Source organism: Carcharodon carcharias, chromosome 17 (assembly GCF_017639515.1).
Source record: "Carcharodon carcharias isolate sCarCar2 chromosome 17, sCarCar2.pri, whole genome shotgun sequence".
NCBI lineage: Eukaryota > Metazoa > Chordata > Chondrichthyes > Lamniformes > Lamnidae > Carcharodon > Carcharodon carcharias.
In genome coordinates this window covers 4307705-4322064 of record NC_054483.1, presented here as the reverse complement: position 1 = coordinate 4322064, position 14360 = coordinate 4307705, and the positions used below count along the sequence as shown (strand labels likewise).

The window sequence follows — 14360 nt, the reverse complement described above, 5'->3', positions numbered from 1 at the left end:
TAATGGCAAAGGGGGATGGAGTATAAAAGTAGGGAAGTCTTGCTGCACTGCGCCTGGAGTCCTGTGTAGAGTCTTGGTCTCTTTTTTAAGGCGTACTTGCATTGTAGGCAGTTCAGAGAAGGTTCACTAGGCTGATTCCTGGAATGAGGGAGTTGTCCTATGAGGACAGGTTAGGCCTCTACCAATTGGAGTTTAGAAGAATGAGAGATGATCTTATTGAAACATAAGATTCTAGGGCCATGACAGAGTAGATGCAGAGAGGATGTTTCACCTCCTGGGGAATCTAGAATTGGGAAGCACAATTTGAGAATAAGGGGTCTTCCATTTAAGACAGATGAGGAGGAATTTCATCTGAGGATTGAGTGTCTTTGGAATTCTCTTCCCCAGAGAGCAGTGAAGACTGGGTCATTGAATATATTCAAGGCTGAGTTAGATTTTTTTTTAATCTAGTCTTGGTTTTAGCCTTTGGTGAGACTGTTTGATAGTAGGTGACCCGCTTGATTAAAATGTGTTAGGAGGATCCTCGGACTTCCTAGACCCTTCATAAAGTCAAGCTACATTGGGAGGAATCAGTTGTTTCTGCCAGTGCTGTTGAGATATTTCCAATATACTGGTCGTGATCACGGATTACTGCACAACTTTGAGATTCGGATCTGTGAGTATTAATCTGGCGTTTTAAAAACAAAGTGCTGGCAAAACTCAGCAGGTCTGTCACCTGTGGAGAGAGAAACAGAGTTAATGTTCCAAGTCCAATCTAACTCTTGGCTGAGAATTCAAATTGGCCCTGGTCTAGTGTGGAACTGCAATGCATTTTTTTTTTTTCAAATTGACCCTTATGAAAGTGTATTCCAACTCTTACCAGTGATGGAACAAGCAAAGAAGGCAGCCTTACTGGCCCAAAATTTGATTGCTTTGCTTGCCAATTTTCAACCATTTCCTCAACACTTGATCTATTTGACCATTCTTATTTGCTGATCTCCTCTGACATTCCTTGGCATCTGATTTGTCTCCTCAGCACTTGGGTAGGTTCTGGTGGTTTAGAGATGCTATACAAGTCCAGCAAGTTTGTGCTGAGTTCACTGAGCAGTCATCCTGACTTCAGCAATCACTTCACAAAATCGTGTAGCTTCTATCAGACATCTCCTTTATTAGTGGGCGATACCTGACACCTACACAGTACGGACTTGGTCTCGTTTCACTTTCCCCTCGAACTGTAGCACAACCTCCACACCGTTAGAGTTGAAAGAGTGAATAGGCAGCCTGTGGCCATATTTTTGCGAGTGTTGCACAAAGTGCAGAAGGGGTCCGGAAAGACTCTCTTCGTGAAGCTGCCAGTGGTACTGATTGCTTCTTTATGAAGGTTTGACTATGGAACATGTATTAGGCCTGAGCCCACACACTACCAAGCAGTAACAGCTGCAGGACTGGCTTGGCATCAAATTCGTGGTTTTAAGAAGGTACTTTTCTTTGTTAATTTGATTAAAACTGTGTTTAAACCTTAAATTTCATTCTTTTTGTTTTTAGTTTTGGAGCCAAATATTTCTACCTTTTTTGTTTCCACAGTCATGGGATGTATTTTTTCGAAATGCCAATGCAGGAGCACCACCGGGCACAGCTTACCAAAGTCCTCCACCACTGGGTGAGAGTTTGGCTGCGTTTTCTAATGCCCAGTCCATGATGGTCACCCAGCCAAATGTGGACAAGTTAGTAGAGGATCATCTGGCAGTACAGTCACTCATCAGAGCTTACCAGGTAACCAGCTGAACCGGAATGAAAGGGAGCCCCTGTGCTGTCTGATTTGAAAGATGATTGCTTTTGTGTGCTTGCTTGTCTGAGCTCCCCTCTCATTCTAAATTTCTGGGTGTTTCTCTGCTTATCTGTCAGAATGCACACATACAGGTAGCCTATGTGACTCATGAATGCTCATTTAATGGTGACTGTGTAAAAACAGAAGCTCATGTGATTGTACAAAGCGTGCTTGCATGCACTGGCTTGTTAGACTCTGGAAAGGAATTCTGAATCTTGCACCATGACCAACCAAGCTTGGGGGGCATGTTGAATGGATACATGAGCAACCAGCCTCCTCACTCAGCGTGTAAATCTCCCCAACTAACGGGCCTGTGGTGGCCGGCCTTCTGCTGCGAGGATCTCGGAGACCACTATCATCGATTGTCGTAAAAACCCATCTGGTTCACTAATGTCCTTTCGGGAAGGAAATCTGCTGCCCTTACCCGGTCTGGCCTACGTGTGACTCCAGACCCACAGCAATGTGGTTGACTCTTAACTGCCCTCTGAAATGGACAAGCAATGCACTCCATTCAAGGACAGTTAGGGTGGGCCCACATCCCATAAAAGAATAAAGAAGAAAAAAATGTGGCCTCAGCTGTGATTAACATGGCAAAAATAGGCGATTGAGACACAGAGAGTGTGTGCAGGTGTGTCAGTGTCACACAGGGTGTAGCCCTTGCTATGTTGGGTTTCTTGAGATGGGTGTGACAAAATACCCTAAATGGAGATCTGGCTGAACAGACTGTCTTATTTTAATATACAATCACCTTGCTGATAAAAACACTTCAGTTTTATTGCCTACAAGAAGGCATCCAGTGGGTGCTGAGTAATTTTATCCTGTAATTAAATGTTCTTTTTGCATGCTAATGTGATCATGGGGCCCTCGCTGTCAAGCTGATAAAATCATTTTGCAGCCATGTCAGCTCGTGGAAATTGGATAAAAATAGATCGTGAGTGCTGATTTTTCTCACTGTCAGCCTCTGAACAACAGGATTGAATTTGTGTACATTGCCCATTGGCAATGCTTGCTTGATTTGAAAAACAGAATGGCTAATTGATTTAATCTCTAGTTTCATTGAATAATCCCATTCCACTTGATCTGCACTGAGCTAACTTAGCCGTAACAGTGGTGTACACCATCTGTGGAGCTGGTTTTTCCTGGCTGTTTCTCAATCCAGCTTTCAGTGAATAGATACCATTTATTAGATATCATTGAGCGCCATGGACCTGTTCCCCTCTTGATGTTGCACACCTATGCAGTGTGTACCATATTTACGTCTGATATGGAAAGCACTTACAATCCATCTTGTTGCTAGGCCAAGTTCCATTCCATTGATTTGAATGCTGGCCTGCAATGGAATTGGTCTCACCAGCACTGTCCGCTTCTTGTTGAAGAAAGCTATGAGCCACCCTCTGTGCGTGTAGGTGGGGGAGGGGTGGAGAGGAGGATGCTGGTGAGTGGAAATAACCCATCTCCCCTCCAAAAAGGAGAGGGTGAAGAGAGCAAATATGCATGGGAGTCCTTACTGGACTGTTGTCATGATCCCTCTAGTCACTGGTGGGCAGAAAGGACTCATGTGAGGTTAGTACACACTGGTGAGGAAAGACCTAGAACCTGTTAGGAACTAAAGTTGGTTTTATGTAAGTTATATCCGTATTGGTGGGTGTTAGAAATAAGCTATAGCTTTAAGTTTAATTTATATGTTGTATGTGTGTGTGTGTTAAGAAAAGGGAAACCCGAGTTTTGGTCACTTCAGAATGTTGCCTATGAGTCCAAGAGTTGGTTTGTATACCTGCATTTTAATGAGGTTTACAGCCCTTGGAGTAGGGTAGAGATTCAAAGCAAAGTATTTTTAAAAACTGCATTGTTGCCTAGCAACAGGGGGCCCCACAGAGACAAGGTAAAACAGAAAAGCGGCTTGATTTCAGCTGGTGGGATGGATCATTGCGCAGAAACTGCCATAGCAGATAGGAAGAGAGGTGCAGGAAGCAGGTCCCAAAGGAGAAAAGCTCCAAAAGCCACGGAGTGGGGCAGAAGATAGCCAAGAGAAAAGAACAGGAATCTGAACTGCTCCTGTTCAGTGGAATTGAAGGAGCAGAGGAAAAGACTCCAAGTTGAAAGACAAAGCTGCGGGGAGCACAATAAGGCAAAATGGGCTTGCGAAAGGCCAGAGGATCGGAGGAGACAGCCAGAGGTGGGTGGCTCCTTACAATGGGCCTGTGAAGCAATGGTGTCCTGCTTGGTGCAGCACTCACGATCTATTTTTATCCAATTTCCACGAGCTGACATGGCTGCAAAATGATTTTATCAGCTTGACAGCGAGGGCCCCTATGATCACGTTAGCATGCAAAAAGAGCATTTAATTACAGGATAAAATTACTCAGCACCCACTGGATGCCTTCTTGTAGGCAATAAAACTGAAGTGTTTTTATCAGCAAGGTGATTGTATATTAAAATAAGACAGTCTGTTCAGCCAGATCTCCATTTAGGGTATTTTGGGAGTGTATGCTGGAGGGTGACGCCTGAACGCATGTACAGATCCAAGGGAGGAGAACATAGTGACGAGCATTCAAACCCTGGAGGTGAATCCTTGTTGAAGATGTCCAAGTGAAAGACTGATTTATTGAGGCCGATTGGCTCACGGTGCAAAAAGCCTCTGGGGAGACTTGATGAGAGATCCATAGCAAGTCAGCCACTTAGTTTCAGAGTGTGGGCTGTCCGACCATATGTCACCTATTGATTCACTTGGACTGTGTACTTACCGTGAACATTAGAGTACAAGATAGGTTTTGTAACTTGGTGTCCTTATGGATCTGTATTTCTCTGTAAAGGTATTGTTGTAGGTGAAGGAATAATGTTATAAAGTGTTTTTTTTCTTGTTTTGATAAATGTTTTAGAAGTTCATCAGTAGACTTTGTGACTCTGTTCAGTAGCCACTCTCCACATTTCTGAACAAAAATAAAAGTTGGGATCTATCAAGCCAAGTCCCACCCTGTGATCTGACTTGTCCAGAAATAACATCAGCTGGGATCATAAACCTCAGGCATGCTATTGAAAAATAATGCTTTTGAGGCAAAAATAGGAACTGTCCATCAGCTTGGTGCCCTGATGGTTTTGTTGGCCGTACCCCTAGGAGTGGGTTTATGTTTAAAATTCACAACTTCTGTTAACTGCCGCTTGTGTGACTGAACAGATCATTTGGAAGATCTTTGAGAAGACTAGTTGGCCATTTACTGAAGATCTGAGCTCCGTTCTGATACCCCAGAGGGTTAGGCCACAGCCCTGATAGGGCATTACAATATGTGGGCCAGACCGATTTGAGTTTCATTTCTGCATAGGTACTGATTTTAGCTGATCTTGATGCAAAGGGTGAAATCGCCTCAGCAGCCCTAAGGTCTGGGAGGTGGGGATGGGAGAGCAGCCAGGCTTACTGCTCCTATGTGCCACTGAGTGGTCTACTGCTGCAAAGTGCACGGGCTGCCCTCTGTCGTGTGAACACTGAGTGGTGCTTGTTGCTGCCATGAGCACTTGGCTGAGGTCCAGTAGAGCACGAATCCCTGAGGAACTGTAACCTAGCCTGCTTCAGCACCTTTTGGCAGTGAATTGGAGAACAAGTTGAGCTAGCCTCAGCCATCTGAAGTGAGAGCCTTGCCTTTTCTCTCTGAAAATCATTTCCATGCTTTGTCAATCAGCCAGCAAAGGTCCTTCCTTCCCCTAATAGCTCGTCCTATTTGTGATTGAAATTCCCAGAGTTTACCTGTGTAAAAATGAGATGGTGGTGAGTGATCTGATGTGTGCGAGTGCCTATCAAACAGCTCTGTGCTATGCCTATTCAACTTAAGCCTGAATGTTCTTGTTCCCTGTTCACAGGTCAGGGGTCATCACATCTCAAAACTTGATCCGCTTGGCATTAATGTAGTACATTTTGATGAGTCGCATAGTGCTTTGCCAGTTGGTCCCTCCAGCCTTGGTGAGACATATATTTTGAAAATCAGTTGTCAATGCTTAAAATGTAAAAAACTGTTCTTTTTGCTCCCTTTCTGTCCTGCTCCTCCTCTTCCACCACCCTCCTGTTTTCCATTATTTTCCTCTTTCCAGATACGAGGGCATCACGTTGCACAGCTGGACCCTCTAGGAATTCTGGATGCGGACTTGGAGTCGTCCGTACCAGCTAACCTAGTCAGCTCCTCAAGTGGACTTGGTGAGGGCTCTGGAATGGATTGGTGCCCCCTTTTTCTTGTTTGGAGCTCCTCTGTCTAGTTTCTGCAAACCTCCGAGTTTTGGCTTTGTGTTGAGCTGTGAAGGCATGCATGTACTTCCGAATGCCCTTCCTGCACCTTTCCTGTATGCTGGCCCTGATACCCAAATGCTGATCCACGCGGGTTGCACTCTGAATGATGCTAGCGCTCGGGTGGGGCTGTCCAGCACGGCGGTCTCAAGGCGTGACTTGTATCTCTGTGTGTGTGTCTCTCATCAGCTCAGTTCCCCAAAATCCACAATGTCCACCCCCCTACGTCAGTTCAAAATGAAATATCCTGCACTAGGCGTTGCTTCTGAACCCTGTCACCAAGGCCTGCAGTCACTTGACATCAGTGCAGCACAATTCCCACAAGGGGCTAAATGTATCTCAGGTGGAGTTAAAGACACGAGAGTTTATCAACCTGTTGCTTTTTTTTTTTTTTTGTCCTGGCTTTTAGGTATTCCTCATTGCCTTTATATTGAATACATTAATTAAATTTGGAAATGTGCAGTTTTGTTTTCCCCTCACCGCTCATGTATTTGAGATTTTATTTTCAGCTGTACAGAGGGCTTTTATGTTTTTAATGCCCCTCGAGCTTTCTCCGCCCTGTTCAAAGTTGGTTAATAGGTGCTAGGGTACATCTCTGCTGAAGCTCGTGGCCCTCCTTCACGGGCAAGTCTAGCTGGTGGAATGTGGGTTGAGTCTGATTCCATCCCCTAGCAGAGATTATGGATGGTAATGGATGAGCAGTTGGAGCTGTGTCTTTCTTCCCTCCACCCTCAGCTAACTTGACAACAGTTTAGAGTCAAGCCTGACACCTCCTTGGCTCTTGCATTTGACAACTGGCAGGGACTATTACCAGCTGACCCCTACATGGGGCCTATTCAGTGGTTTGGGAGTGTTTTTTTTTTTTTGTTTGGTGCTTGGATGTACTCTGTACACTTACTGCAGACAGTGCCCTGCCCAGCTGAGCTTGAAAGTGCCCTGAAGTTGATGCCAGCTGCTGTTGCTTGCTAGTGCCACCTTGTACTCTCTGCAGAAGAGATCTCAAATGCTTCAAAGCTGCGTACGGAAGTAGTTTGTGCAACTTTCTGCAAATCATGGCTGTGGTAACAGACAATGCTTTTTTTTTTGCAGTAGTACATTTAATCTTGGGATGATTTCACTTTAAATCGTGCTTTGCCTTGGAGCCTCTCACTAATCTCCTTAATTGGTCATTAACCCTCGAAGCTTGAATTTCTTTCTGCTGACTCACTTGCTTTGCCTGCTCTCAATGTCACACGATGCCTTGTTGTGTAAACACATTGCTCAATTGGTTCCTTTTTTACATGCATTACGGGGCACATTCTATGAAGTGTTTAAATCTTAAAAAGGTTTGATTTTTAAAAAGGTACATTTGTTTAAGTATGTAGATTGTCCATTTCTCCTCATATTCTTTCGATAAACTGGACCGCTGGCAGCTTGCTTTCAATAAAGAAGGCAGACATGGTTGTCAGAACTTGCCAACCAGTAGCTGCTGATTGTTGGTCAGAAGAGAGTGGTGATGAGATTTGTTCCTGCTGTGAAGTGCTGCATTTCTCAGCCTTCCTTGCTTAGTGTCTGGGCAAGTCTGGACTTTGCAGTTCAAACTTGACACTTAAGCCATGAATCGCAGTAAAAACAGCAGCTTATATGCTGGGTTGTATAACAGACAATGTGCAGCAATGGAGTGCCACCAGAAGATGTGGCGGGAGTATATTGGCCACTTTCACATTCTGTTTCTAACACTTAATTTTAAGCAGGGAAGGCACAAGAGGAAGACCTGCTGCGAGTCCACTGGAAAGGCAGCTCTCAGTCAGTTGGCTAAAGAGCAGAGCTTGGGGTGCAGACCTGCCTTGTTCTGTGGGATATGATGATGGTGGGGTACCTTTCATTTTTAAATTAAAAATAATGTACAAGTAGGGAACAGAGTGATGCGGGTCCTTGCCTGAATTTGGTTACAGTTGGAATGGCTTGGTTTCAAAAACTGGCCAGTCAGTAACCTACCGATGATGTATTTAAATCTTGGATTCAAAATAGAATCATGCTGCACGAGAGGAGGTCTTTCAGCGTATTGTGCCTGGGGCAACACTTTGAAGAAGCTACCCAGTTCCCCCCACCCCCATACACCAGCATTTGTTTCCTTTTCAAGTATTTATCCAATTCCCTTTGAATATTACTATTCTGCTTCTACCTGTCCTATCAGGTAAAGTATTCCAGACCACCCACAACAAGCTGCGTCTTTAAAAAGAAAAGGTCGGTTCTAGTTCTTTTGCCAGTCACTTTAAATCTATGTCCTTGGGCTACTGGTCGCTCTGTCACTAGAAACAGTTTCTCCTTATTTACTCTATCAGAAAGGTGCATCATTTTGAGCATCTCTATCAAATCTTCCCTTTAACCCTCGCTGCAACTTTGGTATCCTATTTGACCCTGAAATGAGCTTCCGACCACACATCTCCAACCCCAAAATCGCCTGCTTTCACCTCCATTACATACGCTGTCTTCGACTCTGTCTCAGCGTATTTGCCACTAAAAATCTCATCCATGCCTTTTTTATTTCTAGACTCAATTATTCCAATGCTGTCCAAGCCAGCCTCCTATTTTCCACCCTCTGTACACTTGAGCTCACCCACAACTCTGCTCATACCCTAACTTGCACCAAGTCCTGTTCATCCATCACCCCTGCGCTTGCTGAGCTACACTGGCTCCTGGTTTAACAATGCTTTCATTTTAAAATTCTCACCCTTGTTTTCATATTCATCTATGACTTCATGTTTCTGCACACCACCACCTCCACCGCCCCCCCTCCACCAATCTCTATAACCTACTGCCCTCCAAGGTCTCGAGGCTGCTTCAATTCTGGCCTCTTGCTCAACCCCAATTTTCATCACTCCACCATTGTCTTCAGCTGCTTGGGCCCTAAATCCTGGAATTCCCTCCCTTTTTCGCTGCGTCTCTCTGTCTCTGTCTCTGTCTCTGTCTAAAACCCACCCCTGAAGACCAAAAACTTGGTTAACACCCCAATATCTCCTTTATATGCCTCACTGTTGCATTTTATTTGTTAACACTCCTGTCAAATGCCTTGGTAAAGTTTACTATGTTAAAGATGCTATATAAATGCAAGTTGTTGTTGCTCTTAAGGCAAGCAATTCCAGTTTCTCAATTCTGCCCACATTAATGGTACTATTCTAGTAAATCCCTGCACTTATAAAACTTTTGGCTTCCCTTTTTTATGTGAGGCATTAATCTATTCTCATACACTCCTTTTGCATCTCTTGCTTTTCTCAGCCCTCCTCTGTACTTCCTGTATTCAGTTTGGTTCTGAATTATGACCCAAGCATTCATCATAAGGTTTTGATTTCATTTTAATCTCCAAGACTTTAGTCGTCCAGGGAGCTCTAGCTTTGAGTGCCCCTCCTTTAGCCCTCGTGGGAATATGTCTAGCCTGTACCCAAACTATCTCCTCCTTTGAAACCTTCCCATTGCTCATTTACTTTTCTATGTCTGTTGTGATCACTGTTGCCCAAATGCCCCCACACTGAAACATACTCCACCTATCCCACTTCATTCTCCAGGACTAGATCCAGCACTGATTCCTTCCTTGTCTGGCTGGAAACACAGAGAAACGTTCTCTTGTACACATTTCAGGAATTCCTCTCCTTTTCTGCCCTTTTCCACTGTTACTGTCATCTACAGTACAATAATTGAAGCCACCCACATTATCACTACAGAAAGATACAACAAGCACAGTAATTTGTCTGAAAATTTGTTCCTCTGTTTCATTCCTGTTTATTTATCTGCCTACAGTAAAGACCCAGCATTATAATAGCTCACCTGTTCACTCTAACCAATAGATTCTCTCTTTGAACCCTTGAAGACACCAGACCTTTCCAGTGCTATAACATTACCTTTGCTACAATATTGTCAGCCTTTTTTTCCCTTCTGTCTTTCCTGAATACATTGCCAGGGGTATTAAGTACCCATTCCTCCCTTTTGTTTGAACCAAGTCTCCGTTATTGTCACTATATCATAATCCCACGTGGCCACTTGTGGCTGCAGCTCATCAACCTTAATTATCATGCTCTGTCCACAAGCAGTCGAAACCCATCTTAGTCTGCTTTGCAGTCTGTGCATCAAACTGAGAAACCTGTTGTTCGAGTTTAATTTACTGGGTCATGTGAATTGAGAGAAAGTGACCTGTGTATTCCTCCTCTTCATGTTAAGCTTGACTGATTGGCAGTGTTTTGGAATAAGTTTTCCATTTGAAAACATCTGTTTTAAGACTGCCTGGGTCCCTAAATACTTTTGGGAGCTTCTCTTAACACTTGCCTTTTTTTTAAAATGCCATTTGGGATCAAAAGTGAAAATGCACATGTGGAAAGTTACTGAGCCATATAATGAACAAACAAACGCCCACATCTCAAACACTTCTTGCATCTTTAATAATTCAATTCCATTTGTTATAATCTTCAAAAAAAAAACTCAAACGGCAGGAGGAGATAAAAATTTGTTTTCCTTTGGCGAGATATCAAGCGAAGGCTCCTCCTCCCTGTTCATGTGAACTTTGTTTAATTCAAGACTGTCCAGGACCTCTGCACTCAAATCAAATCTCTCAAAAATAGATGAACAGCAATTCTTGTGTGTGCTGTTTTAGGGAATCTTGCTTTGCAGGAAATGCTTGCTTGTCTACATAACTGTGACTGCACTGCAAAAGCACTTCAGTGTATTCTTGAGATATTTCCAATGGACGTGATAAGGTGATGCATAAGTGCTGTCAGCTTGTTGTTTTTGTTTCAAGCTTCCATGTTGAAACTGGAATGCACTAGCTATCATCGAGTGCCCTTTGTAGTCTTTGGTACAGCAGAGTTAATATGCTGCAACAATAAGCTGCTGCCCTTTCCAAAAGTAAAGGTTAGTGTGACGTTGCCAGCGTTTGCAAGGGTAACTGCTGCTGCCGATACACCAAAGTTGCTCAGGAATAAATAACTGGGCCTAATGCCAGCTCTGCCCCTTGTGGATTTTCAGCATGTTCCGAGCCCGTCACATTTAAGAGTGGGCCATGTCCTTTGCCTACGATTAGCCTTTTTAGATACTGGGCAGAAGAATGCCTTGCATTGAAAATCACTGGTTGATGCTAATCACAGATTTCCAAACACAAGCCTCTTTTATCAAGTAATTTATACTGAAGCATATTTGGCAACTTCTGGAAGAGCTCCTTTTGAAATAAGATGGCTCAGTTTAAATGCATTAGTTTAGACCTCAAGCAACCTTGGGAATGGCCTATTTTTCAAGACACTGGTGGATTTCTTGACCACGCTCTTCTGTCACTGATATCTAGTAAACTGATGCCCCCACTGACTCAGTGACGTTGCATGATAATGGACCAATACTTAACTCCTTGTGTCTCCCATGTAGTATCTTCATGTCTACAAAAGGCTAGTATATGTTGGATGGACTTCACTCTACTCTCATGATGTATACAAATGCGCAGTATATGTTATCCCCTTGAAAACAGCTTCCAATTACCCTTTAAGCTCTTGCTTTAAGAGCAAGGTCCATCTGCTGGGAGGGAAAAAAGGTAGCTGAAGTTCAGCAAAGTTAAAGCTGCGTGCCTATGGGGATGATGCCTTTATGAGCACAGTAAATGTTCGATTCTGCAGTCAGAGCAAGATCCAGTTAGTACCATTCGAATGTTTAGCATTTTTATAATCTCCTCTTCGCCATCTACCCCATCCCAAAACATAAGCCCCCGCAGCAGAAATTCCTCAGAGCTTTGGGGTGCTGGAGCCTGGGGATTTATTTAAATAGAAATAACGTGCAGGGTTACGGGGGAAAGGCAAGAGACTGGCCCCAGTTTGAAATGCTCAGAGAGACGGTGCAGACACAATGGGCCAAATTGCCTCCTTCCACGCTGTAACAATTGTGTGATTCTGGGAAGTCCACGAGCTCTCTCTTTCCCCCCCCCCCCCCCCCCACCCAAGGCCAGGGAGATGCTGAATAGTTTGACCTAGCGGACCCAAAAAAGGGCCACTTTTATTTGGTACAATCTGTGATTAAAGGAAAGATTTTACTGCACACGGAGCTGTTAGCAAATTAATGAAGGAGTCGGCCTGTACATCTCAAGTTGTAGTGCTTATTTTTTTTCATATCTGCTTATCAAGAGATTTGGACACCTCCCTGAGGCTGAATTAAGCCAACATATTTTCCTGCTACGAATGAAAACTTCTTTTTCAAGTCTTGATGCCAAGATTTAAAGAGACAAGATGGGCTTGGAAAGTTGAACATCATTCAAAATAATGAATTCTGCTAAGTCTGGCTGCTATTTCAAGCACTATCCTCTTGGCCCTGTTCAGTTACTGTTACGCTGTTCTGCCTGTTGCCAGCTTCACCTATTTCATCCGACTTTTCTCTCTTGTTCGGTCCCACTGGCTCCAGCAGCCTTCACTACCTTCTTCCGAGTGGCCATTCTTCACACGCTAGTGCAGAATGTAGGGGTGGGGATTATTCACTCTTGGGAAGCATCGCACCGAGCTAAAACCAGCTCTCTCTAGATATAAGCACAGGAGGCTGGGTAGACATCATGAATAGAAGCTCTGACTAACCTTCTGGGCACCATACATGAGGCATCTGGAAGTTAATGACAAGACTATAATAACTAGTTACCACGTACCTGGAAAATTATAAGCTGCAATTGCTGCCTTTGGCAAAGGTCGGAAGGTTTGCAAAATCGCTTTAACGTTTTGACCTTCTCCAGAGAAATATTTAGATTTTTTTTTGGTGCAGCGGGGAAATTTGCAGAGATTTAACGTGATTATATTGCCTTGACTGCAGAACCTCAATCTGTTTTTCTCCTGTTTATTTCTCAGTAAATTACTGAAGCAATTGAGCAGCAAGACCCAAACCCAACGCATTTCTACCTCTCTTCAGCTCTGAAGAAGTCACATGGACTTGAAATGTTAACTCTGTTTCTCTCTCCACAGATGCTGCCAGACCTGCTGAGTTTTTCCAGCACTTTCTATTTTTTTCAGATTTCCAGCATCCGAAGTATTTTACTTAACCTAATGTTCTTTATCAGCACAATATTTTTTTGTACTTGTAGCATTATCTTCTCCAAAGGCTGAGGCTCTCTTCCACACACAGCTCCATTGTCGTTCCTGTACCTGTCTGTCTCTTACATCAAGGAGTCACTCCTGTTGTATTCCATCTCTTAATTGTGGGATTCAGCAATGTTCCTGCCTTTGCATTTCCTAATGGTTCCATATTGATCCTGACTCTGGACTTTGCTCACACGTTGGAAGAATTCATGGAAAGGTTGCTGCATTCTTCATTTGGGACCACTTGCCCTCACTGTAAGAAACTGCCTCCAATTTCCAGTTCCACTGAGGTCAGGAATTCACTTGGTCGCTCCATCTTGCTCCCCACTGATTGATTTTCTGCGGTTTTCACGTTTCTGATTCACTTGGACAGAGAACCCGTGACAGAAATACGAGGGCTTCTTACTTCCCCCCTCTGTCGTTCTGTCAAAGTTATCTCAACCATATCTATGCTTGGCATTAATAGGATACTGCCCCTCTGCTTTTGTATGCTGGAAGTGACTGGTTATCTAGCTGATCCCTTTGACTTACCGAGAGCTCCATCATGTGGGCTCATGGAGAGAGTTGGATTGGATTTTTTTTTTTTTTTTTTGATGGTCCTAACATAGAATGTAATTGTATGTGTTGCATTTTAACGTATCCTGGATGTTTATTACTTAAACCTTTGGGATCTAGATAAGATATTGAAGAAAATCTAACTCATTCTAGGTAATAAAAGATTACTGTGTGTCCTGGTGGCGCATGGCTGTCACTGTAACAACCACATCTAACATTGAAACCCTCAAGTTTGATAAATTAATCTGCCATCTTGCAACTATGCAAAGATAAATCAAATTGTAATCAGAGCTTCGGTTGTAAAATTCCTCTCCAAATGAGCCTCGGTCTCGAGGCTATTCTTTTGGTAGCCCGTGGAGTCGTCTGATTTGTTGTCCTTTACTCGTTAGTTGAGTAGCTAATGTGCCGTCTTCCAAAGTTGTTGTTCTACCTCCGTGGTTGCCTCTGCCAAGTGAAGAGTGGATGGCAGTAATGGTGGAGTGTTATTTTTATTCTGTGTGGTCTGGTTTGTGCAACTTTAAAATCTCTGGAGGCTGAGCATAGATGTTTCTGTATAAGGCCTGTTAGCTGGCTGTATACAGACTGCGTGTTGTTGATGTGGTTACTAATCTATGGCTGCATGACAAAAGAAGCTGGTTTTCATCCATGTCCTTTTTGCACCAAC

At 43.6% G+C, this 14360-nt stretch overlaps 1 protein-coding gene across 5 annotated transcripts in view; it reads left to right on the top strand.

Annotated features, from left to right (window-relative positions):
- LOC121289803 (2-oxoglutarate dehydrogenase, mitochondrial) overlaps positions 1-14360 on the top strand; it is a 100430-nt gene that overhangs the window by 35742 nt on the left and 50328 nt on the right. For 3 of the 5 annotated variants that reach the window (XM_041209640.1, XM_041209639.1, XM_041209636.1), the window contains exons 3-4: positions 1564-1752; positions 5660-5759. In XM_041209640.1, the coding sequence (XP_041065574.1) occupies positions 1564-1752; positions 5660-5759 (289 nt within the window). Of the gene's footprint in view, positions 1-1563; positions 1753-5659; positions 5760-5887; positions 5991-14360 lie in introns of all 5 variants that reach the window. The other 2 variants (XM_041209638.1, XM_041209635.1) reach the window with 1 other exon arrangement.